At 35.4% G+C, this 27,959-nt stretch overlaps 1 protein-coding gene across 1 annotated transcript; it reads left to right on the forward strand.

The window, feature by feature from the left end:
* Positions 1-554: 554 nt before the first annotated feature.
* zgc:113333 (beta-N-acetylhexosaminidase) lies at positions 555-27,920 on the forward strand. The gene is made up of 14 exons (XM_056453279.1): positions 555-778; positions 12,061-12,141; positions 12,236-12,509; positions 12,621-12,730; positions 15,648-15,735; positions 15,949-16,113; positions 16,193-16,376; positions 17,995-18,066; positions 18,938-19,142; positions 20,795-20,877; positions 22,805-22,880; positions 24,199-24,294; positions 24,393-24,482; positions 25,512-27,920. Exons 2-14 carry the CDS (start codon positions 12,062-12,064, stop codon positions 25,708-25,710), a joined length of 1,722 nt encoding a protein of 573 aa, XP_056309254.1. The 5' UTR covers positions 555-778; position 12,061; the 3' UTR covers positions 25,711-27,920.
* The last annotated feature ends 39 nt before the right edge of the window (positions 27,921-27,959 follow it).

The following is a 27,959-nucleotide window of genomic DNA, read 5'->3' on the forward strand; positions in this document are numbered from 1 at the left end:
AAATTTCAAACTGATACAGGGCTAAACGCTAAGGACTGAATCTAAAGACATGGTTGGGCCAATGAAAAAGGTTTTAATTAAAGTGGTTTTAATTATAAAAGCATTATAATTATTGTAACTACTGTATTTTGCATTGTTGTTCTTGTATGTTTTTAAGGAATGTCTGCAGCAATATGGTGATGCCCATTACAAATTTCCTGTCAAGAACAATAAAGTTTACTAATGCTACTACTACATCTTATTTGCTATATGTTGTTTTATATATCAAATATCATTTTGACCCATACAGTGTTTTTTTGGCTAATATATATATATATATATATATATATATATATATATATATATATATATATATATATATATATATATATATATATATACACACACATCAGGTTGATTTTGTCGTTCAGGGTCACATTTGTCATATGCTTGAGTTGCATTGTTTATATGCGCATATATAACACATGTTACGGCCGCGCAGTGTTTGCTTTCGCTTTAAAAGCTGCCGTAAAGCGTCGATGTGACGCGCACACTTTTTCACTGTCATCGTTCGCGGTTTAAGGTGTATGCAATGGACAAGTGCAGAACATGTTTACCACCATATATTAATTGTGCAAAAGAGCTGTTGTAAAACCGACACGTTAAACAGGTTAAGCTTGTCGCGGTAACTCAAAAACACGCTTGATGGTCCATTAACACCGCACGGAAGTAAATACATGTCTGCATGACTATATGCTTTATGAACTCGTCTACCAAAGGGATCGAGTTTTTTAACAGAGTAAGTACACTTGTTCGATATTTTCTAGAACAGTCATTTATATGTTTTATTTGTGCAACAAACAATTAAGCTTTGATGCTGAAAACACATTAAATGCACTTTATATTGTTGATCTACTTACATTATTGATGCATTTTTTACACACTCATTTGAATTTGTCAAGTGTTGTATTATTTTAAAAAAGTATTATAAGCAAATAACTTGATCTTTATGTACAGTTTTGATCTACAAGGGTAATATTCTACATTGTTTTTATGTTTTATGGCTTGTCATTGTGGTGCAATTTTCATTGCAAAATACTGTTGCTAGCCTGACAGATCACCCAAAACTGATAATTATATAATCATTTACTTTCCCTTCACTTGTCACAAACCTTTATGAGTTTCTTTCATCTGTTCTACACAAACGAAGATATTTTGAAAAATGAGTAAACCTGTAACCACTGACTTCAATATAGTCGCTGTTACTACAGTCAATTCGGGTTGCACAATATATCATTTCAGCATCGATATTGCAATGTGTGTGTGTCCACAATAGTCACATCGCAGAATATGCAATGTTGAGTTTGGATTATTATAGTTGATCAGCACCACAATTCAGAATACATGACATTTGTGCAAATAACGACCAAAACAGAGTGAAACGTTATCCTTAGCATGTGTTTTAAAGGTATTTCAAAAGAGTAAAAAACATTCAGACATATACATTTACAAAATTTGTAATTTTCTATTGAATTATTAAGACAATGAAGTCTGTGCAGTGTTTTTTTTTTTGGTACATTTTACATTACATTTTTTATAATGTGATTTTTGTACCTGAATACTGTTTGACTCTCAGAAAAAAACGATAAGTTATTGTTTTACTTTTTTCATTGCTCTATTGCATTTATTTTTTGCTTGCAATTTGTTTATTATTTTTCAACCATGATTTACACCCTTACGAAATCACCATGATTTTGTCTAAATTCAAGTTTTCTTTCCAAAATAGCGCTATTAAACCATCGGGTGAAATTTAATTCATATCGCAATATTTATTGCAGAAAAACAAAATGTCGCAATGTAAATTGTTTTCAATATTGTGCAGCCCTAAAGTCAATGGTTGCTTTTTTTTAACAGTCTTCAAAATAAAATTGTGTTGGGAATTTCAGAATTGAATTTGTATATTTTTGAATCGTGTTTTGAATTTACAAATTGAATTTGTGTATTTGTGAATTTTTTTTTAAATTTACGAATTGAATTTGTTAATGTTTGAATCGTTATTTGAATTTACTAATTGGATTTGTGTATTTATGAATCGTGTTTTGAATTGAATTTGTGTATTTTTGAACTAGTTTTTGAATTTCCGAATTGAATTTGTTTATGTTTGAATCGTGTTTTGTACATTCATTTGTACGTTTGAATCGTTTTTTGAATTTACACATTGAATTTGTGTATTTTTGAATCCTGTTTGGAATTTACGAATTGAATTTGCCTAAAGTCAATAAATCAGGGTATCTTCCATCCAATCCTTATACGTTTTCAAACAAAAAATGAAAATGAAGAAAAAACTTTTTTTAAATTTAGCGTAGGAAAATGGATAAACGACTTCAAAATTTATTATACACATGTAGGCGGTGCTGAAACGGCCATTTTCCGCTGATTGGTCAACCAAATCTAAGCTTGTGACATAGCCCTCAACATAAAAGCCCTCTGTGGACCAGTACCCAAGCTTTCCATTATTATTATTATTTAGTTATATATATATAGTGCGCTGATTTGTGTGCGCGTCACATTTTACGAACGCACTTCCCTTTTTTATAATTTTACACAATAGTAAAGGCATCAAATAAAATTTAAACAGTTGACAGCGATATTAGCAAATAGTAGCAATATTGCAATATTTACATGTGCAATATGGGCCCGCTGTAGCCCTTTAACATGCTCACAAAGAGCAAATGTGAAGTTCACTATTAGCGCAACGTTCAGACAGCGGGCAGATATAGATATATGGATATTCTAATCAAAATCATATAATAAATAATAAAATAAAATAAAATAATAAAAAATGGTACCCTTTGTTACAGCAACTGGGCCCAATGTGTTTTTATTCTGGTTTTGTAAAACAACTATTTAAAAAAATAAACAATAAGAAAAACACTAAGGGAACATTATTATTATTATTATTATTATCATCATCATTATCAGCCTACTACTATTATTATTATTATTATTGTTTTTATTATTATTATTATCAGCCTACTATTATTATTATTATTATTATTATTATCAGCCTACTATTATTATTATTATGATTATTATTATTGTTATTATTATTATTATCATGATCATCATCAGCCTACTACTATTATTGTTATTATTATTATTATTATTATTGTTATTATTATTATTATCATGATCATCATCAGCCTACTACTATTATTATTATTATTATTATTGTTATTATTATTATTATTATCATGATCATCATCAGCCTACTACTACTATTATTATTATTATTATTATTATTGTTATTATTATTATTATCATGATCATCATCAGCCTACTACTACTATTATTATTATTATTATTATTATTATTGTTATTTTATTATTATCATGATCATCATCAGCCTACTACTATTATTATTATTGTTATTATTGTAATTATTATTATTATCATGATCATCATCAGCCTACTACTATTATTATTGTTGTTATTATTATTATTATCATGATCATCATCAGCCTACTACTACTATTATTATTATTATTATTGTTATTATTATTATTATCATGATCATCATCAGCCTACTACTATTATTATTATTGTTATTATTATTATTATCATGATCATCATCAGCCTACTACTACTATTATTATTATTGTTATTATTATTATTATCATGATCATCATCAGCCTACTACTATTATTATTATTGTTATTATTGTAATTATTATTATTATCATGATCATCATCAGCCTACTACTATTATTATTATTGTTATTATTATTATTATCATGATCATCATCAGCCTACTACTACTATTATTATTATTATTATTGTTATTATTATTATTATCATGATCATCATCAGCCTACTACTACTATTATTATTATTGTTATTATTATTATTATCATGATCATCATCAGCCTACTACTACTATTATTATTATTGTTATTATTATTATTATCATGATCATCATCAGCCTACTACTACTATTATTATTATTGTTATTATTATTATTATCATGATCATCATCAGCCTACTACTATTATTATTATTGTTATTATTATTATTATCATGATCATCATCAGCCTACTACTATTATTATTATTGTTATTATTATTATTATCATGATCATCATCACCCTACTACTATTATTATTATTGTTATTATTATTATTATCATGATCATCATCAGCCTACTACTATTATTATTATTGTTATTATTATTATTATCATGATCATCATCAGCCTACTACTACTATTATTATTATTGTTATTATTATTATTATCATGATCATCATCAGCCTACTACTATTATTATTATTGTTATTATTATTATTATCATGATCATCATCAGCCTACTACTATTATTATTATTATTATTGTTATTATTATTATTATCATGATCATCATCACCCTACTACTACTATTATTATTATTATTATTATTATTATTATTATTATTATTATTATTATTATTATTATTATCATGATTATCATCAGCCTACTACTATTATTATTATTGTTATTATTATTATTATCATGATCATCATCAGCCTACTACTATTATTATTATTATTATTATTATTATTGTTATTATTATTATTATCATGATCATCATCAGCCTACTACTATTATTATTATTATTATTATTATTATTATTATTATTATCATGATTATCATCAGCCTACTACTATTATTATTATTGTTATTATTATTATTATCATGATCATCATCAGCCTACTACTATTATTATTATTATTATTATTATTATTGTTATTATTATTATTATCATGATCATCATCAGCCTACTACTATTATTATTATTATTATTATTGTTATTATCATGATCATCATCAGCCTACTACTATTATTATTATTGTTATTATTGTTATTATTATTATTATCATGATCATCATCAGCCTACTACTATTATTATTATTATTATTATTATTATTATTATTGTTATTATTATTATTATTATCATGATCATCATCAGCCTACTACTATTATTATTATTGTTATTATTATTATTATCATGATCATCATCAGCCTACTACTATTATTATTATTGTTATTATTATTATTATCATGATCATCATCAGCCTACTACTATTATTATTATTATTATTATTATTATTATTATTATTATTGTTATTATTATTATTATTATCATGATCATCATCAGCCTACTACTTGTCACGGATTGGCCAGGCTCTTCCACCAGCATCACGCAACGATCACCGTCACCTGAGTTTTAACCACGCACAGCTGCACCCAATCACTTCCATTCACTATATAAGCACACACCTCACTTCAGTCAGTGTCCGGTCTCGTTCCAACGAAGCGGACTCCTAGAGAGTACCTCCTGGTAGTCACTAGCACATTGATTTCATATCCTGAACTTACCTGATCTCTGTTTTGTTCCAGTCTGTCCAGTGTTCCCGGTGTCCTGTCCGTATTGAGTGTCTTCAGTCTGTCTTCCCCACAAGCCCTCTGGTGTGTGCATTCGGTCTCCCTCAGTGTCTGTCATCCATCCTGATCCGAAGAAGGAATACCATCTCAACAATACTACAATCACATCCCCTCTGTTATCCTCGTATGCTCCTCTGCTGTAATAAACATCCTTCATTATATACTCACCTAACTTGTCCGTCTGCTTCCCTAACAGAAGACCGGACCTAACAGTTTACAGCATGAGCACTCCCGATCCCATTCAGGAGTTGGTGGACTCCCTGAAGAGAGTGTTAATGCCAGCTACTCCACTTCCCGAAGCACCACCAGCACCGAGCACTTCTTCACCGTCCACCCACTCATCCAGTCCCATGGCTCGACCAGCGCCCTACTCTGGCGGGGCGGAGGAGTGCAATGGCTTTCTATTACAATGTTCCCTGATATTCACAATGCAACCAGAATTATACCCCACAGATCGGTCCAAAATTGCATTCATCATCTCCCTTCTCTCTGGGTCGGCTCTCCGGTGGGCTGAGACCATCTGGCAGCAAGCTGGGCCGGTAACCAATTCCATTCAAAGCTTTACCACATATTTCAAGGATGTCTTTGGTCGTGCAGATGGAGAAGTAGCAGCCGGAGAGCAATTATATCATCTTAAGCAGGGAGCCATGTCCACCCAGGACTATGCGCTCCGATTTCGTACTCTGGCTGCTGCTAGTGGATGGAATGAGCGATCTCTCCTAACCACCTACCGGCTCGGCTTGGAGCCCAACCTGAGGTTACAGCTGGCAGCTCTCGACGATACCATGGGGTTGGAAAAATTCATCCAACAGTCTCTTCGATGTTCTGATCGTCTGAAGGTCTACCAGCATGATCTCCCATCCATCTCACAAGCACTCCTTCGTCCGCCAGAGCCAGTCGTCCCTCCAGAATCAGAACCTATGATCATCGAATCTGGTAGACTTACGATTACTGAGCGACAGAGGAGGCTGACCCGGGGTCTGTGTATGTACTGTGGTGCCGAAGGACATGTCAGGCTGGACTGTCCCATTCGTCCAGTACGTTCATTGGTGAGTGTATTCAGTTCTCCAGTTGAGAAAATGCACCCTCTCACCACCAATGTTCAGTTAACTGCCCATTCTGTCTCTATTTCAGTCACGGCCCTCATCGACTCCGGGTCAGCCGGAAATTTCATCTCGCACGCCCTCTGTCGCCGCCTCCAGCTCCACACCGAAGCCTCGACGCACGTCTACCAGATTCAACCTATAACCACCGATATCCATTCCCAGGCACGTATCCATCGTAAATGTGAACCCGTAACCCTCAGAGTAGGGTTACTTCATAAAGAAGAAATTCAATTTCTGGTTCTGGAGGGAGCATCAATGGACATCATCCTAGGGCGCCCGTGGCTGGTGAAGCATGATCCCATCCTCTCTTGGGGCACTGGAGAAATCAAAAGATGGGGTAAAGAATGCGTCTCCAGCTGTTTTCCTGACCTACCCTTGCAGATCCAGAGACCCATAAATGTCTACGTCACGTCCGTCGAAAGTCCAGTTGAGAAACAATCCATTCAGATCCCGAAGATCTACTCCTCATACGAGGACGTATTTTGCCCCAAGAGAGCTTCCCAGCTACCTCCACATCGGCCATGGGACTGCGCCATTGACCTGCTTCCTGATGCTCCTATGCCCAGAGGTAGGATCTACCCGTTGTCCCTTCCAGAAACTAAGGCCATGGAGGAGTACATTCAGGAGGCTCTGAGTCAGGGGTATATTCGCCAGTCCACGTCACCCGCTGCCTCAAGCTTCTTCTTCGTGGCCAAGAAGGATGGAGGGCTGCGGCCATGTATAGATTACCGAGTTCTGAACCAAGGCACCATCAAGTTCAGGTATCCACTTCCTCTCGTCCCTGCGGCCCTAGAACAACTCCGATCTGCCCGAATATTCACTAAGTTGGACCTCCGCAGCGCATACAACCTGGTACGAATACGCGAGGGGGACGAATGGAAGACGGCGTTTGTGACCCCTACTGGGCACTACGAATACCTGGTCATGCCCTATGGTCTGGTCAACGCCCCCTCCGTATTCCAGAACTTCATCCACGAAGTCCTCCGGGAGTTCCTCCATATCTCCGTCATCGTCTACATTGATGATATCCTGATTTACTCCCGGAGTGAGGCCGAACATCGCCACCACGTTGCGGAGGTCCTACAAACCTTAAGGAAACACAAATTGTATCTCAAGGCTGAGAAGTGTTCATTTCATTTACCATCTGTTCAGTTCCTCGGATACATCATTGATCGACAAGGGGTTCGCATGGACGAGGGGAAGGTCACTTCCGTCATCTCCTGGCCTGAACCGAAAACCATTAAAGAACTCCAACGATTCCTAGGGTTTGCCAATTTCTATCGACGTTTTATCCACAACTACAGTCTTATCACCGCTCCGCTCACCAACCTCCTAAAGAATCAACCCAAAACGCTATCCTGGCCACCCGAAGCGGCCGCAGCCTTCCAAAGCCTCAAGAAGTCCTTCACGCAGGCTCCACTCCTGACTCACCCCAATCCCGACTTACCTTTCGTGGTCGAAGTGGATGCATCGACCACCGGAGTGGGAGCCATCTTGTCCCAGCTCCATGGGAATCCCTCACTACTCCATCCATGCGCCTACTTCTCCCGTAAGCTCAGCCCGGCGGAAAAGAACTATGACATCGGGAACCGTGAACTTCTAGCCATCAAGCTTGCCCTGGAGGAGTGGCGACACTGGTTGGAGGGAGCTAAACATCCATTCCAGGTGATTACTGACCATAAAAACTTACAATACCTGAAAGAGGCGAAAAGACTCTGTCCTCGTCAAGCCCGGTGGTCCTTATTCTTCTCCAGATTTCAATTCTCCATCTCATATCGACCAGGATCCAAAAACATCCGGGCGGATGCACTCTCCAGAATCCATGACCAACAGGAAACAAGTGAGACCCCGGCCAACATCCTCCCAGATCAGATCACTGTCTGTCCCATCACCTGGTCTGCTCCAACAGTTGTCGCCACCCCAGAGTCCAGAACTCCGCCGGGCTGTCCCCCCAATCGACGCTTCATCCCTGAAAATCAACGGGTAGATCTCATTCACTCCAGTCATACCTCTCTGGGCACAGGGCATCCCGGGGCCAACAACACCCTCTCGCTGCTATCCCAACGCTTCTGGTGGCCGAACATGGCGAGGGATGTGAGGAGATACATCCAAGGCTGTAGAGAATGTGCCATGTCAAAAAGTCCTCGTCATCTACCTGCAGGAAAACTCCATCCCTTGCCCATCCCAAACCGCCCCTGGTCACACCTAGGAGTTGACTTCATGACAGACCTCCCATCGTCTGAAGGTAATACTTGCATATTAGTCATTGTAGATCGATTTTCCAAATTCTGTCGTCTGATTCCTCTGAAGGGTCTACCCACAGCCCTAGAAACCGCTGAGAACCTATTTAACCATGTCTTTCGATGTTTTGGGCTACCTGAAGACATAGTCTCGGACCGAGGACCCCAATTCATCTCCAGACTATGGAAAGCCTTTTTTAGACTCCTAGGTGTGACCGTCAGCCTCTCGTCTGGCTATCACCCACAGACCAACGGCCAGACTGAGAGGAAAATTCAAGAAGTGGGGCGGTTCCTCAGGACCTTCTGTCACGGTCATCAGAACTCCTGGAGCCAGTTTCTGGGCTGGGCGGAATACGCCCAGAATTCCCTGCGGCAACCTACCACCGGACTTACGCCATTCCAGTGTATTCTGGGCTTCCAACCTCCACTCTTTCCCTGGGATGGCGAACCTTCTGACGTCCCCGCAGTGGATTACTGGTTCCGGGAGAGCGAGAGGGTCTGGGACGATGCTCATCACCATCTCCAGAGGGCAGTTCGCCGAGCCAAGGAGGTGTCAGACAAGAAGAGGATTCCTGGACCTGCCTATGCTCCAGGGCAGAAAGTTTGGCTCTCCACCAGAGACATCCGCTTGCGACTGCCCTCCCGAAAACTTAGTCCCAGATTTGTTGGTCCCTTCACCATCCTGGAACAGGTCAACCCAGTCACCTATAAGTTACAGCTACCACCACAATACAGAATTCACCCCACATTCCACGTGTCACTCCTCAAACCCTTTCACGACCCTCTGATTCCCTCCACAGAGCCTGGCCATGAAGAGGAACCCCCGCTCCCACTGATTTCAGAAGAAGGGTCCATATACAAGGTCACGGACATTCTACGGTCCCGACGTCGTGGTGGTCAGCTGGAATACCTCGTAGACTGGGAAGGATATGGTCCAGAAGAGAGGTCTTGGGTCCCCAGATCCGATATATTAGATCCCGCACTCATGGAGGAGTTCCACTCCAATCACCCCGAGTTCCCAGCACCTCGTGGACGAGGTAGACCACCACGGCGTCGGCGGTCTAGGCCCTCAGGAGCGGGCCCTGGGGAGGGGGGTAATGTCACGGATTGGCCAGGCTCTTCCACCAGCATCACGCAACGATCACCGTCACCTGAGTTTTAACCACGCACAGCTGCACCCAATCACTTCCATTCACTATATAAGCACACACCTCACTTCAGTCAGTGTCCGGTCTCGTTCCAACGAAGCGGACTCCTAGAGAGTACCTCCTGGTAGTCACTAGCACATTGATTTCATATCCTGAACTTACCTGATCTCTGTTTTGTTCCAGTCTGTCCAGTGTTCCCGGTGTCCTGTCCGTATTGAGTGTCTTCAGTCTGTCTTCCCCACAAGCCCTCTGGTGTGTGCATTCGGTCTCCCTCAGTGTCTGTCATCCATCCTGATCCGAAGAAGGAATACCATCTCAACAATACTACAATCACATCCCCTCTGTTATCCTCGTATGCTCCTCTGCTGTAATAAACATCCTTCATTATATACTCACCTAACTTGTCCGTCTGCTTCCCTAACACTACTATTATTATTATTGTTATTATTATTATTATCATGATCATCATCAGCCTACTACTATTATTATTATTGTTATTATTATTATAATCATGATCATCATCAGCCTACTACTATTATTATTATTATTATTATTATTATTATTGTTATTATTATTATTATTATTTATTATTGTTATTTAGGCCTACAGTACCTCGGAAACAATCATGCAAACCAGTTGCTGCTCGCAAATGTCTTTGTTCGGCATCAGGTGCACAGCAGCAAGATGTTTGGTAGCGAACTATAGGCGTATAATATTATTATTATTATTATTATTATTATTATTATTATTATTATTGTTGTTATTTAGGCCTACAGTACCTCGGAAATAATCATGCAAACCAGGTGCTGCTCGCAAATGTCTTTGCTCAGCATCAGGTGCACAGCAGCAAGACGTTTGGCAGCGAACTATGACCTTATTTTAATGACAAATGTCTTATAATACTGCTAATTTACGTTTTTATTTCATTTATGCATACACAATGAACGTAAGCCTGATAACTGATTAAATGACAGATTATGTAAATTAGTTTATATATATAATTAAATAATAATAATAATAATAATAATAATAATTGAAAGCCTGGGTGCTGGTCCACAGAGGGCTCTTATTTTGAGGGCTACGCCACAAGCTTAGATTTGGTTGACCAATCAGAGGAAAAAGGGCGTTTCAGCACTGCCTACATGTGTATAATGAATTTTGAAGTTGCTTATCCATTTTCTTACCCTAAATTAAAAAAACGAAAATCGAGCCAAATTATTATTCTTTTTTTTTTTTTCGTTTTTGTGAGCAAATAGGATATGGATTCGGAAGATTGTTCGAAAAAACTTGGTGTTTTGAATTTACAAATTCAATTTGTGTATTTTTGAATCATTTTTTAAATTTACAAATTGAATTTGTTCATTTTTGAATCGTTTTTTGAATTTACGAATTGAATTTGTGTATTTTTGGATCATTATTTGAATTTACGAATTAAATTTGTGTATTTTTGGATCATTATTTGAATTTACGAATTAAATTTGTGTATTTTTGAATCGTGTTTCTGAATTTATGAATTGAATTTGTGCTTGTTTGAATCATTTTATTTTTCTAATTTACGAATTGAATTAGCCTAAAGTCAGTGGTTGCTGTTTTTTTACATTGTTTAAAATAACATAATTTGTGTTAAACAGAAAACCCATAAAGGCTTGGAACAAACTAAAGGAGAGTATTAATGAGTAAATTAGTTCATTTTTGCATGAACTGTCCCTTTAACGCCTGCCTCCATTAGTTGGTTTTATCTTCACACATTCATTTATTTTTGAACAGTGACAACTTGTGTCTTAAATTGTTTACCATGTTACTTTATATGTTCTGTCTGAAATCAAATGCACAGTAAGTGTGACTTCAAAACAACACATTAACTCTATTTAATTGACTGTAAACAATGTTGTACTTTGATAGTCATTGTCTGCTAATATGATTTCCCCATTAAGGATATACAAAGAATACTTTTCTGAAATTATATTAAGGAGAAAGTCTGAATATAAAACCAACTTAACCTCAATGTTTCTCTAAAAAACTTCCAATTACATATCTGTTTCTGTAACTCTTCGTGTGCTTTGGGCATTAAAAACTTGCATTATAAACAAGATGTACTATCGTTGCTTGCAGCATGAGCAGTCAAAAGCTTATTAGGTTAATCATCGGCTCCTTGGTGATTGTGGCCATGGTGAAACTGTTCTTCACCCCCAGGTGAGCATCGCATTTCACAAGGGTCTCTTTGTGCATCCATGCTTCAATGTCCCGAAGAAGCTTGTATTGTGATTTATTTGCGTTCTATTTATAGAGGAAGTGGGAAGTCTAAAAGTGAAAAGACCCACCAGATCATACAAGGTGGTAAATTCTGGGCTAGCCAACGAATCCCACTGATAAAAGTGGTTGAAAATAACGAGGAGACTGTGAAAACAGAACAACAGCCAAAGGTTGAGCAAGAGGAAAGTGAGAAAAGTCAGAAAAACCAAGAGCAATTAAAGCCAGAAGTTCCTGAAAACATAGATCCACTAAAGATTGTGCATTTAGATCTGAAAGGTGCCCCACCCAAAGTTAAATACCTCGAACAGGTGAGAATCAGTGTATGCAGGTTGTATCAGATTGCACTTCAAAATATAATAATAAATATTCTGTAATAAAAGCACAACCAAAACAAATGTGTTAATAATGTTGTTTTCTAGATATTCCCTCTACTCTCGTCTTTGGGTGTTAATGGGATATTGCTGGAATATGAGGACATGTTTCCATATGAGGGGGACCTTGAAATACTCAAATCAAGCTTTGCATACAGGTGGGTAAATGATTCTGAGTGTGTGGTTAACTCAACTCGGCTTCATTTGATGCAGGTCACTCAAAAACCTTACATTTTGGCAATTGCTATTCACTTTCATGTAATTCTAATGTCCATGTCTTTATGATGTTATCCACCTGTTAAGTAATGACGTAAGAAATTCTGTTTCTGGGTCCAAGCCGCTAGTCATTTGAATTGAGAAAATATTCGTTTATGACCACTTTTTAGTCATATCTCACTTTAAAGTGAATTTTATATAAAATCATGGTGCACACAATAGTCTCTGAACTTGCTGCATTACAGACACCAATATTTTAACAATTTATAAAAAAAATGTATCACATTCTGGCCATCGAATATTAGGCATGGGTGTATGTATATATATATATATATATATATTATTATTATTATTTTTTTTTTTACATATTTCTAAACATAATAGTTTTAATAACTCATCTCTAATAACTGATAAATCTCTAATAAATTTTATTTTTGCCATGATGACAGTAAATAATATTTTTTCAAGACACTTTTATACCGCTTAAAGTGACATTTAAAGGCTTAACTGGGTTAATTAGGTTAACTAGGCAGATTTGGATAATTAGGCAAGTTATTGTATAACAGTGGTTTGTTATGTAGACAGTCAAAAAAAATTTGCTTAAAGGGGCTAATAATTTTGACTTTAAACTGGTTCATGAAAAATTAAAAACTGCTTTTATTCTAGCCGAAATAAAACAAATAAGACTTTCTCCAGAAGAAAAAATATTATCAGACAAACTGTGAAAATTTCCTTGCTCTGTTAAACATCATTTGGGAAATATTAAAAAAACAAAAACAAAAGGGGGCTAATAATTCTGACTTCAACTATATATACAGTTGAAGTCAGAATTATTATCCCCCCTTTGAATTTCCTTTTCTTCTTTTTACACAGGAGGCTGACAAAAATGGTCATTTTAGGAGGTGAAAATTTCAGATGGCATTTCATATAAAATTAGCTTAAAGGTGCTATAGAATGAAAATCTGGATATAGCTAGGCATAGCTGAATAATCATAGATATTTACATTTAGATGTTGCCTACGCTGTTTTTGTGTATTGGAAGGAATGAGTTAACAGAGCTGCCATTTTAGTACAGGGTAGCGCTCCTTTGAAATGATTGTGTGACCAAGGTGCAGTGGAAGACTGGCCATCCGGAGCCAAAGATACACATATACACATACATCTATTTTTTTTAATTAAGTGATAAGTGACTGCACAGGCATTGCCGACAAAGAGTGTGTGTTTGTGTGCATGGAAATGTATTATTCTCCCTCCCTGTTAAATAAATAAGTATGATTTTACTGTTATCAGGCACCCTTATAAGGTACTTCAAATACTAGCCGTTACTTCACTTAGCCGACAATAATACAAGTTTCCGGCACCGATGTGTCTTGTTGTCATATTTCATTTACATTTTTTGCTGATTTTATTCAACAAAACTAGCATAAGCCTAGTATTTAGTGCAGGTTGGTGCTACTTTGCCTTATGGTCAGTGCAGTAAGTAACTGTATTATCGTCAATAACGTTACTTGTTGAGCTGTTATATCTTTATGCTTTGTTTGCTCGTTACTACACCAGTACGCATCGCAAAAGTCCAGCATCTTCCGATTGGCTTTAGTTTTGACTAGTGCGATTAAATGAACTTTGTCCTGCATGGAAGCACTGTACAAATGTGGCGGCGGTATTGATGCATGCTCAGGGTCCGTATGCGATGTCTAATGTAACTATCTATGCTGAATACTAAGGGTTCAGTACATGCAAAGATGCACCGTGAACCTCAAACTTCATTGTTTCCTCATTCTCATGTAAATGTTGTGAGTGTAAATCATGGTGAAAAAGAGGCCGATCGGAACAAAACACAGACTCTTATGATACACAAAAGATCATTAATATGAACGCCCAGGCAGCGTTTGATAGGTCACAACATTTCCTAGTGAGATTTCAACAATGACAATATTTTCCCCGTTTTTAAAGCTTATTTAACCTTGTATTAAACTTACTACATAGACTCTTATTTTGAAAACAGGAGAAGCAGGCAGTTTTGTGAAGTCCTTAAACTTCTGTTTGTTTGTTTTTTAATATTATTTATATAATTTTATTTCAACTTTATTGCTAAAAAAATTATTTAAACAGCATTTGGTTGACCATGTCAAGTGGCCATAAACAGTGCTCAGCATAATTGAGTACGCCCCATTTTGAAAACGAATATTTTTATTATTAATTTCTCAGTGAGTATAGGCAATGTATTGGTGCATTTAAACAAAACAGATTTATTAAACAGATTTATTTATTAAAATAATATTTTAGTCATCGAACATCTTTAGAAATAGAAAGATAATACAATTAAATTCAAGCAAAATATTGAAAAAAGTGACAACCTATAAAATTTGAACAAATTGTTTTAATTTTTTGCTTCTCTTGTTTTTTCCTCTTTTTTATTTATTTATTTAATATTTTTCTATAACATATAAATTTGGGTGTACTATTTTTGGATCGTTATCATAAGTTATTTTGTTAGATTAGCTCTAGATTTGGCTTCAGTACTGACTAATCTTATGTATATGCACTTATATAATATTGTATAGCTTCCTATTAAAAATATGAATTTAAAAGAGAGATTTATGATGGTAGTACTTATATATGCTGAGGAGCACTGTATACCAAACTTCAAAAACTATTAAAAAAAATTGCTGATACATTTGTAAATTTAATTAATTATTTATTGAACCTTCCTCTGTACCTCTAAACCTTTCAATTGATGGATAAACTGCTGCTTTAATATATTTAGAGATCGTAAGCTGACAGTTTCTATGCATTTATTTATTTTTTATGAATGCAGTATATTTACCACTTGTTTGTCTTTTATTGTTCACGAAAAAGTCCGGAAGATATAGAGGAAATTAAGTCTCTGGCTAAACGACACAATCTTGAACTGATACCTTTGGTGCAGGTGTTTGGACACATGGAGGCAAGTAGAGATTTTATCAACAAAAAATCTCAAATATGTGCATACTACATACTTCAGTGCAGTGTTAAAGGGGCGTTTACATTTTGTTTTACAAGTAGATCCTTTACATAATGACTAGTTCAACCATTCATGATGAATGTGTGGAGGCAAAATCATTCAAATGCTGTGGATGCATTGCAGCTCTGCTTAACAGGCCTTCTGTTCACATTTCAGTTCGTCTTAAAACATGAAAAGTATTTCAAATTGAGAGAAGTGGAAACGTTTCCCAATAGCCTAAACTCTCTGGCCCAAGGAAGCATGGAACTTGTTCAAAACATGCTAACGCAGGTCATGAAGAAGCATCCAGAAGCACGGTGGTTCCACATTGGTGCCGACGAGGTCTGTAAATTTTTATTCTTTGCAGATCATCATTTTATAAATATATAAATATAACAGCAGTCTGTTTTAATCATTTTAGGTGCGTGGCTTGGGCGAAAGTGAAGATTCGAAGCGATGGTTAGAATCCAATAATGGAGACATGGGCAAGCTCTACCTCAATCATGTGACTGCAGTGGCGAAATTTATGAACAAACAGAATCAAAGAATCAAGCTGATATTGTGGGATGACATGTTCAGGAAATTTAGCCCCGACACTATAAAAGGTCTGTATATTGTGCACATTGTGTGCTAACTGTAAATATAAATGATGAAAGTAGAAGAAATTATAAGTGGCATGATGAAGAATAGATAATGAGTGCACCCTTTAATCTTAAAGTCCAGGTAAAGAGAATTCAGAGAATTGTTCCTAAAAATATTATAAATGTATTGCTGGAACACATTACAAAAACTCTGAATTATATGTAGTACTGAATTGTGGAGTTTTTCACTAATTCTGTGTTTAGGTTAAAATGGAGGCTCGATGAAGCAGTGAAGCCAACAAGTGTGATATAAACAGTAGTTTATTAAGGCTATGCTACTTGCATATTGCTAACTAGGGATGGCCGACGTGAAACTGACGTTTCGACACAGTGTCGAGATCCCTAAGTACAAGTGTTTCAAAACACTGCACCAAAGCATGATCCGAAACTTCAAAATTCAAAGCATCTGTCAATTCAGAAGCATTTCAAGACCTGGCGAATCTGAGTTTGAGTGACGGGGTCGGAAAAAAATCTTCTGTAGCCTAGTAGACCGCTCGTGTGAAGTTCGAATCCCGACTTGTACAAATATTCTGAAATTGTGACTTGATGTATTTTATTAATGTAAATTTTTTTATGACCAAAACAAGACATATTTATTTACAAAGTGTTTATTGGGATGTCAGACCAATGTTAAATCAAAACACATTACAAGAACAGAGCATTTAAAAACGAACATCTTTTAACTGCATCACCCTGGATTCGAACCCATTATTTCAGCATGCTAGTAGTCTGAGCCCTGCTGAAAAATCCAGTTTAAACCAGCCTAGGCTGGTTGGCTGGTTTTAGCTGGTTGACCAGCCTGGTTTTAGAGGGGTTTTGGCCATTTCCAGGCTGGTTTCCAGCCATTTCCAGCCTGGTCTTAGCTGGTCAGGCTGGAAAATGACCAGCTAAATCCAACTAAGACCAGCCTGGTTTAAGCTGGACATAGCTGGTTTTGGCTGGTCAAGCTGGTTTTAGCTGGTCATTTTCCAGCCTGACCAGCTAAGACCAGGCCTAGGCTGGTTTAAGCAGTTTTTTTTCAGTAGGGGAACTTTCACTGCTCGCTAAATCACTTGAAACCTCAACTCTACAACGTGGGGTTTAATACCTCAATTTGCTTAACTTTTTCTTTGCTGAAGCTGCTCCAGAACAATACATTTAATGACCACTAGGCGTCACTGTAGAAACGGGTTTCGAAACGTTTCGAAGCTTCGACACATTTGCTTCGACTATTTCATGAAACCTCGCTTTGCCAAAAAAAATTACCATTCTGCTGCAGACCAAATGGTTGATTCTTGGGTAACCAATCATTGTCCTCTGAATTGAATCTGGAAGACCAAACATGTATGGCTGTAAAAAGCTAATTAAGCTAACGTTACTAGCGTTAGCATCAGTAGGATTTGAGAGTAGGCTGAGTGCTGCCTCGAGTGCTGCCTATTTTAGACACTTGGCATTTTATAATGATTAAAATTTGGCTAGGTTGTTAACACTGTTTTTCTGTTGAGAGACAAACCGAGAACACAGTTTTTAATATCACTTAAAAAAATGCTTACCAAGACAGAAAAGCACATTTTTGATCCTGACTTGAGTTTTCACTTTTCAGAATCAGGTTTGCAAGATCTTGCTTCACCCATGATATGGAACTACTATGCAAACTTGAACGTGAAAGACATTGGTAAGGCCCGGTTCTGTGTCTTACACCTGACTAGTCAATATGAAATATCTCACCCAAGTATTAGCTTGAAATATCTTCCTTATTTTGAACGGAGATGTAAAATTTTGATTAATATTTGACAAAGAAAAAAACAACAACACTTTTTTCCTGTATTTTAATCATATAAATACAAACTTCATAAGCTCTGTGGCTAGGCCTGTCACGATATCTATATTTTGTTGTACGATATATTGCACCAAAATATTTTGCGATATTATTGTCATTTTAAAACATAAAAATATAACAAAAAATATAATATCACAATTCAAGTACACTCTTTCAAAGAACACATAATATTTTATTCTTAAGCATATTTAATTTTAGTCATTTTAACAATTTAATAATGAGGCATTGGAGTCAGAATGTGAACACGCATATCCTAAATAAAATAAGAATAAATGTTAACAAAAAAGTGCAAGGTAAAAGAGTAACAGAGGCGGCGATGTCTGCTACCAGATCTATTTTCAGTTGTCAGACACCCACATGAAAAAATACTAGAGTAATTTATCGTAAATACTATAGTGTTTTTTAACCATACTGACACTGACACCTCCAATAGAGATCGAGATGTTCAGCTAAGATTGTTTTTTATGTATATATGGGATATAATACATATATATATATATATATATATATATATATATATATATATATATATATATATATATATATATATATATATATATACACCAAAATTGATTGAGGTCATGTCTATGTGTTATGTGATAAGTCCATATATAGATTATTGTGACAGGCCTATCTGTGACTACTTTTAAATAGTTTAGGTTTGGTTAAGACCAACCATCTTTCTTATTGCCTTTTTATTTTGTAGGTAAGTATATCTCCAAGTATGAGCAGGCTGGATTTCGTGGCGTGTGGTTTGCTAGTGCATTTAAAGGAGCCTCTGGAATCGACCAGATCTGGACTCCAATTGATCACCATTTAAAAAACCATCTCCAGTGGCAGGAAGTCATTGCATCCATGCCACAGTACAAGTCTGTGAAATTTCAAGGCATTGCACTGACTGGCTGGCAGAGGTGAGTACGCTGTTTTAGCAAATTGTAAACATACAAATCCATACAACAATTACAGTGCATCCAGAAAGTATTCATAGCACTTCACATTTTCCACATTTTTTTGATACAGATTTATTCCAAAATTTATTTCCTCAACATTCTACACACTGTACCCCATAATGACACTGTGAAAAAAATGTTTTTTTAAATTGTTGCAAATTTATTAAAAATAAAGAACCTGAAAAATCACATGTACATCAGTGTTCACAACCTTTGCTCAATACTTTGTTGATGCGCCTTTGGCAGCAATTACAGCCTCAAGTCTTTTTGAATATGATGCCACAAGCTTGGCACACCTGTCTTTGGGAATTTTTGCCCATTCCTCTTTGCAGTACCACTCAAGCTCTATCAGGTTGGATGGGAAGCGACGGTGTACAGCTATTTTCAGATCTCTCCAGAGATGTTCAATATGATTTAGTTATGGGCTTTGGCTGGGCCAATCAAGGACATTCACCGAGTTGTTGTGAAGCCACTCCATTGATATTTTGGCGGTGTGCTTTGGGTCATTGTCCTGCTGGAAGATGAACCGCTGCCCCAGTCTGAGGTCAAGAGCACTCTGAAGCAGGTTTTCATTCAGGATGTCTCTGTACATTGCTGCATTCATCTTTCCCTCAATCCTGACTAGTCTTCCAGTTCCTGCTGCTGAAAAACATCCCCACAGCATGATGCTGCCACCACCATGCTTCACTGTAGGGATGGTATTAGCCTGGTGATGAGCGGTGCCTGGTTCTCTCCAAACGCAACGCCTGGCATTCACTCCAAAGAGTTCAATTTTAGTCTCATCAGACCAGAGAATTTTTTTTTCTTATGGTCTGATGGCCTTTTGGCAAATTTCAGGCAGGGAGTGGCTTTCGTCTGCCCACTCTACCTTACAGGCCTGATTGGTGGATTGCTGCACAGATGGTTGTCCTTCTATAAGGTTCTCCTCTCTCCACAGAAGAACACTGGAGCTCAGACAGAGTGACCATTGGGTTATTGATCACCTCCTTGACTAAGGCCCTTTTCCCCCGATCTAGGAAGAGTCCTGGTGGTTCCAAACATCTTCCACTTACGGATGATGGAGGCCACTGTGCTCATTGGAACTTTCAGAGCAGCAGAAATTTTTCTGTAACCTTCTCCAGCCTTGTGCCTCAAGATAATTCTGTCTCAGAGGTCTACAGACAATTCCTTTGTCTTCATGCTTGGTTTGTGTTTTGACATGCACTGTCAACCCTGGGACTTTATATAGACAGGTGTATGCCTTTTTAAATCATGTCCAATCAACCGACTTTACCACAGGTGAACTCCAATTAAGCTGCTGAAACATCTCAAGAATGATCAGTGGAAACAGAATGTACCTGAGCTCACTTTAGATACTTCATACTGATGTACATGTGATTTTTCAGCTTGTTTATTTTTAATAAATTTACAACAATTTAAAAAAACATTTTTTTCACATTGTCATTATGGGGTATTGTGTGCAGAATTTTGAGGAAATAAATGAGTTTAATCCATTTTGAAATAAGGCTGTAAAATAAAAATGAGGAAAAAGTGAAGAGCTATGAATACTTTCCAGATGCACTATATTTTGATATTTCAGGCATAAATGAGTAATACAAAATAATGTGTTCAAGGTATGAGCATCACACAGTGCTGTGCGAGCTTCTCCCGGTGGCCATTCCTTCTCTCACTGTCTGTCTGCAGACACTGAAATATGGTGAGTGTCTGAACTAGATGTATGCCGATATTCAGTAATTCAATATAGGGCTGCACAATATATTGTTCCAGCATCGATATCACAATGTGATCCTTTCCAATAGACACATCGTTGAGTTTGTATTATAATTCATCAGTTGCATGTGTTTTTCATGTTTTTCAATGACCTTAAAAGCATTCAGACCTAAGAAATTGTACTATTTGTGATTTTAACAATGATTGATTTTATTGAATTGTTTTTATTTGTATCATTTAGTTACTGTACTTGAATACTGTTAGACTCGGAAAATGATAAAACACTTTATTTCTATTGTATCTTTTTCTTGATTATATTTATAGATCGTTATACATGAAAATACTCACAACACATGCAAATACAGAAATGCACTGCAAATAGCACAGACCACAGTGAAAATGTGTCAGGGGACCCCAAAAAGTTTACAAATTGTTTATTAGATTTTATGGAGATGCACTCCCACTGCAGAATCATCCCAATTAATCTAACACTAAAACTTCTTTCCAAATTGAGATAGCTAGAGTTATCTGGTGAAATTGTATTCATATCGCAATATAAACAATACATTTTTGCAAAATGAACAAATATCACAATGCTAGATTTTTCCAATATCGTGCAGCCCTAATTCAATATATCGTGATAATGAACATTTCGTGGGCACCTCATAATGCATTGAACACTTTTAGAGTGTGTTTTAAGTACATTCAGATTGTTGTATTTCAGTTGTTTGTTCATCACAGCACCAAATGCTTAAAGACTTAATAGGTCATTTGTAAAAATGGAACATTTTTACATTAATCTGGCCAACAACATTAATAGTTTATTATTAATTTATTATTAATAGTTTATTAGTTAAATCTGTACAGTAAGTCTCCATTAATATCAGTTAATTTAACTAAAGTCAATGTTATGACAACTACAACATTATTTATTAATCTTAGGTTCATTCCTTCATTTTCTTTTGGCTTAGTCCCTTATTTATCGAGTGTCATCACAGCGGAATGAACCATTAACTAATCCAGCATATGTTTTATGCAGCGGATGCCCTTTCAGCCGCAACCTAGTACTGGAAAACACCCATACACTTTCGCATTTACAGACGCACTTATGCACTAAGGCCGATTTTGTTTACCCAGTTCACCTATGCCACATGTCTTTGGACTGTGGGGGAAACCGGAGCACCCGGAGGAACCAGAGCACCCGCCTAATAATTTTATTAAGTGGAGATAATAACTAATACAATTCAGCAGCATTTTTATATAACTGTAATATGACTATTTCTCACTGTTGATTTTAATTCATCATCTAATGTTTACTTAATAAGGCTTTATTGTGAAGTGTTAGCTATTGTATTTTATAATCCAATTTAATTTATTCAAAACATTTATTTACTATAAACATGTATATACAATAAAGTAATACACCAAGTATTTTTTTTGTTTTTTATACCTGTTAAAGTAAGCCTTTTTTGCAGTTAAAGTCAATATCGTGATAAAACCAAAAGTTTCAGCAATTAATCACAACAAGAAAATTTGATATCGGTAGAAGCCTTGTCTTAATCAACACATTTAAATGGATAGTTCACCTAAAAGTAAACTCTCCCTTCACAAAAAAAAGCAGATATTGAAGAATGTTGGAAACCTGTAACCATTAACATACAGCATAGGAAACACAATGACTATGGAAGTCAATGGTTACAGGTTTCCAACATTTTTTAAAATATCTTCTTTTGTGTTTAACAAAAAAAAAAAAAAAACTAAATGGTATTGAACAAGTGATGGGTGAGTAAATGATCAACAATGCTTCTTTTTTGGTGAACTATCCATTTAATGACTGTAATATAGTATTATTGCTGCTGTATAAATGAGTTAAGATCAGTTCTGCAATATGCTGTCATGTGTTTTTGCCTTAGGTGCATTTAATGATAAGGCCCAGAGTGAGGTAAAGCGCATGCTTGGCTGTGAAGTTCAGCTCGACAAAAATGACTGGTATGAAACAGTTAATATTTTCAGTGGCTTTGATGTTAAATTGTCAGTATCAATGATAGCATCTCAATAAAAGTACATCGATTATGTACAGTTGAAGTCAGAATTATTTGCCCCCCTTTGATTTTCTTTTCTTTTTTTAAATATTTCCCTTTAACAGAGCAAGGAAATTTTCACAGTATGTCTGATAATATTTTTTTGTCTGGAGAAAGTTTTAATTGTTTTATTTCGGCTAGAATAAAAGCAGTTTTTAGTTTTTTATAAACCATTTTAAGGTCAAAATTATCAGCCCCTTTAAGCAGATTTTTTTTCGATAATCAACAGAAAAACCATCATTATACAATAACTTGCCTAATTACCCTAACCTGCCTAGTAAACCTAATTAACCTAATTAAGCCTTTAAATGTCACATTAAGCTGTATAGAAGTGTCTTGAAAAATATCTAGTCAAATATTATTTACTGTCATCATAACAAAGATAAAATAAATCAGTTATTAGAAATGAGTTATTAAAACTATTAAGCTTAGAAATGTGTTGAAAAAATCTTCTCTACGTTAAACAGAAATTGGGGAAAAAAATAAACAGGGGGGCTAATAATATTGTATATATTTTTTATTTAATATGATGATTTATTCCATATATTTAAATAAGTACAGTTCAGATTAAATATGTTTTTATTCACCCATATTTAGACATTTTATTTTCACAAATGTTTTTGGACCATTCAAGCAGATATTTTACCTGCATTTAAGATGCTTCCTGTAAAGAATTGTAATCATTTTTGTAAATTTATTTTGTGGACCCCAAAACTGGACGCCTAATTTTTGACCCATATTTACCATTCAGATGTTAAGGGTCAGTAGGATTTTATTTGTTTAGAAATACATATAATAAATAAAAGCTTTTATTCAGGAAGGATGCATTAAATTGATAAAAACATGGCAGTAAAGTTGTTTATGATGTAAGAAAAGATGCCTTCGAATCATGTGTTATAATACATAAAATAACTTAGAAAAAAGGTATTGTTTCCTCTAAAATAATATAAATACAATGAACTGCTTTTCAGCACTAATAAGAATGATTTATGAAATCTGGAGTAATGGCATTTCCACTACATGAATAAATATAAAATAAAATGCATTCAAAAAAATTTTTTTTTATTATAATAGTTACAATATAATATTTTTTCTTACTTTGCTGAGCATAAGCAGCTAATTTATTTAAATGTACCCACTTCAAACTTTTGAACAGTGTGTGATCAAATAAAATTGTTGAATTAATTGCAACGATTGTAACTGATGCTCTCTTGAATGTTCTTCAGTAAGGGTGCATCCTTTCCTGGATCAGATATTTATGAAATGGTGAAGAAGATCAACACCAACCTTCAGAGTTCAATTATAAACATCAAGCAAAACTAGTGAGTGAATTACAAAATGAATACAAGATAAACGATGTTTACACTGAGCACAGACTGATACTTATTCTCTGTAACTTGGATTTTTTGTTCTTTTGCAGTCACGTCAAAGGATCATTCAGCTTTTACCATCGCAAACACAACTTTGCCAACCCTCGAAATCTTGGATTTTTCAAAGACGATCTGAAAAAGTAAGATTTTCTTTAAATAGTTAATATATATATGTGTGTTTATATAATAACATATTGATTTTGATTTTATGCTGTATTTCCAGTCATTGTGGATAATGAATTTATGTTTTATTCTATTTCTATTTATCTGGCTTGTTTTCCATTTATCTTTTGTTTATTATTAAACTGAATCATTCAAAAAAATTTCTGTCAACAATCGGCTTGAAGTGGAGGGAAAAAAGTATAATAATAAAATAAAAAAATAAGTCCTCATTTACCATCCTCAATTTGTTTCAAACACGACAGAATTTGTTTCTTCTCTTGAATCACAAGAAGATATTTTGAAGAATGTTTTTAATTAGATAGTTGAAAGTAATAGTACCCATTGACTTCCATTCAGTCTTTTTCCTACTTTGGAGAACAGTGGTTACCCTTGAAAAAAAATTCCAAAAAAATTGTATTTTCCAACATTCTTCAAAATATCTTTTTTTTTTTGAGAAACCAATTCATTTTGGAACAAGTTTTGGTGTAGTAAATGAGGACAGAATTTACATGTATGGGCGAATTATTCATTTAATGAGCTGGCCTGACAGATTTTATGCAAAGTCATCAAAATGTTGTGGGAACCCTGTATGTCTGCAAGCAGAAGCAGAAGTAGGAGATAAAGGGGTAGTTAACCCAAAAATTAAAAACCTACTCACCATTTTCTCTGCTCAAGTGGTTTCAAATGCTTATGAGTGTTTTATACTAATCACAAAGGAAGATATTTTGAAAAATGTTGGAAACCGGTAACCACTGACATCCATAGTTTTTGTTTTTTTAATATATATATATATATATACTATGGATGTTAATGGTAACTGGTTTTCCAACATTTTTCAAAATGTCTTCTTTTGAATTGAAGAAAGAAATAAGTGGGGTGAGAAAATGACAATTTTAATTTTGGGGTGAACGATCCCTTTAAAAGACTGTGATCTTGATGACGTGTTCATGAAATGAAGTGCATAAACACAGGTAGAGTAAGCTAATATTTCAACTTTTCTATGTCAGAATGATGGATGAATGGGATTCCTTTTTGCTGACTTTTCGGGAAAGCATGGAGGCGATCTTTTACCCGGACACATTAGAGGAGTGGTTGGAAGAGAATGTGAATGAACACATCGAAACGCTTCACAACATGGTGGTTGATGTAGAGCGGATCATCAAACTCAACGGACAGTCAAAGGTGGACCCCTCAAAAAATAGGTGAAACAAATCGATATAAAAGACATTCCAAACATGGCATTCAGACCTCTTGTTTCTGCACAATAAGAGGTGTTTCCCCTCTCAGGGACCTTGCTTATTAACTTAAGACTTTACTGGAAGTGACGAACACAGAAAAATGGGTTTCAAATTACTTTATATTTGAACTGCTTGAAGAAAGAGATTCACTACGTTGCATTGATGCGTTTATTTAATCATTTTTGGAGTTGACTCAGAATTATGACTTGCCTTTGCTAAAGACTTTGCTGTAAAGGGATGAAATGCAATCATTCATAAACAGTTTTTTTAATTGTGTAGTCCAAGGAGAACAAATATTGTGCAATTCTGTATAATTGCAAAATGTGCGATCACTTACTGTAGAAATGTTACATTAGAACTTTACATAAAGATGCTAAGGATTGTTAGTGCTTCAATGCTATTACAGAAGAACTTTTTACAATTATACAAATATTCGGTTTAGATTTATAGGCATTTCCAAAAGATTGCAATAAAACTGTTCTGTTGGTCGTGGGGTTTGCAACATATAATAAAAAATGTGTAAGGTAGCTTTGTGCCTGTAGCTTCTTTTACTGTTTATTATGGTGAAATCTCAGTATTTTTATATTTAATGGGGCAGTTCACTCAAAAATGAACATTCTCACTTGTCACAAACCTGTATGAGTTTCATTTTTCTCTTGAATCCAAAAGAAGATATGTTGTTCGGAAGAGATTTAGCTTAGAGGATATTGCTAAACAATCAATCAACACTAGATTATGCCTCATCCAAAGTCCTACAAACACTACACTTCTGCAAAAAGGAATTACACATGATTTTCCCCAATATATCTCATATTTGTGATAAGTGCAAATCAGAAGAAGCCGATTTAGCTCATAGTTTTGAATTCTGTCATAAAATACAGGGATTCTGGGATGAGGTTTTAAAGTGCTTTCAGATGTTCTTGATCTACACATAGATCCTGAGCCAGTGCTTATTGTATTAGGACATTCTGATTATACAAATTCATTGAGCAGTGCACAACAGAAATTTCTTACATATTGTTTGATAACAGCCAAAAAGCTATTATTATTGTATTGGAAATATGGTAAATGTTGTGAAAATATTGTACTGGAACGAACTAGATATCTTTTAAAAGGCAACACTAGACAATTTCTCAAGATTTGGGGCCCATTCTTCTGTCCCTTCATGGGGAATTAGTTTCCTCAAAGCAATGTATTGTAACTAAAAAGTTGTTTTGATTATCGCTGTATTGTATACTTACAGGCTGGGGTTGAGGTGTTTAAGCATATCAGAAAATCAATCCTGGAGCTTGTGATTATTGTAAGTCTATTCAATGACCAAATAAAACTTATTTGACAAAAAGAGGATATTTTGAAGAAAGCTTGAAACCGGTGACCATTGACCTGCCATAGTAGGGAAAAAAATACTATAGAAGTCAATGGTTACAGGTTTTGAGCTTTCTTCAAAATATCTTCTTAAGTGTTTCAAACTAAACATAGAAACTCATAAAGGATTCACTTCAGTGACTAAATAAAAAATTTGTTGGTTGAACTTTCCCTTTAAAGGGGTTATATGTGGAAGAATTGTTGTGTTATGGGACGACATTGTTTTGTTATGGTTTTTATTTAGTCTTCATTTATGACATGCCTAACCCTGCTTTATGATCAAACTATCATATCAGAGTCATTTTAATCATTTGTTCATCTGTTGATATTCTGGTGCCTTATAAAGCTTGTGCAAACAAAATCTGTTTATCGGTATAATTGGTGCTTTCTTAACTGTGATCTTCTGTTATTTGTATAGTGTTTATTTAGTTGTTTAGAGGAATGAGTGCAGTGCATATTCATTAATATTCATCATATTCAGTGTGTGGACAGCATTTGGATGTTTGTTATCAGTATAGCACTGCATTTCCTTTTGTTTTTAAAGTGATAGTTCATCTAAAAAATGTAAACTCTGTCATTGTTTACTCTTTCATTGTCACAAATCTGGTTGAGTTTCTTTCTTCGGTTGAACACAAAAGCAAAACCAGTAACCGTTGACTTTTATAGTATTTGTTTTCCTACTATGGATGCCTAATTTTTAATATTTTTCAGAGTATCTTCATTTGTGTTCAAGTAAACAAAACTCAATAAAGGATTGGAACCACTAGAGTGAGCAAATGGTGAGGAAACTAATGAAAACTAGTAGGTACATTAGTACATTTGATCCTATTCATTCTCTGTATGTTGGGTGTG

This window comes from Danio aesculapii, chromosome 3 (assembly GCF_903798145.1).
Source record: "Danio aesculapii chromosome 3, fDanAes4.1, whole genome shotgun sequence".
In the NCBI taxonomy this organism is placed as follows: Eukaryota; Metazoa; Chordata; class Actinopteri; order Cypriniformes; family Danionidae; genus Danio; species Danio aesculapii.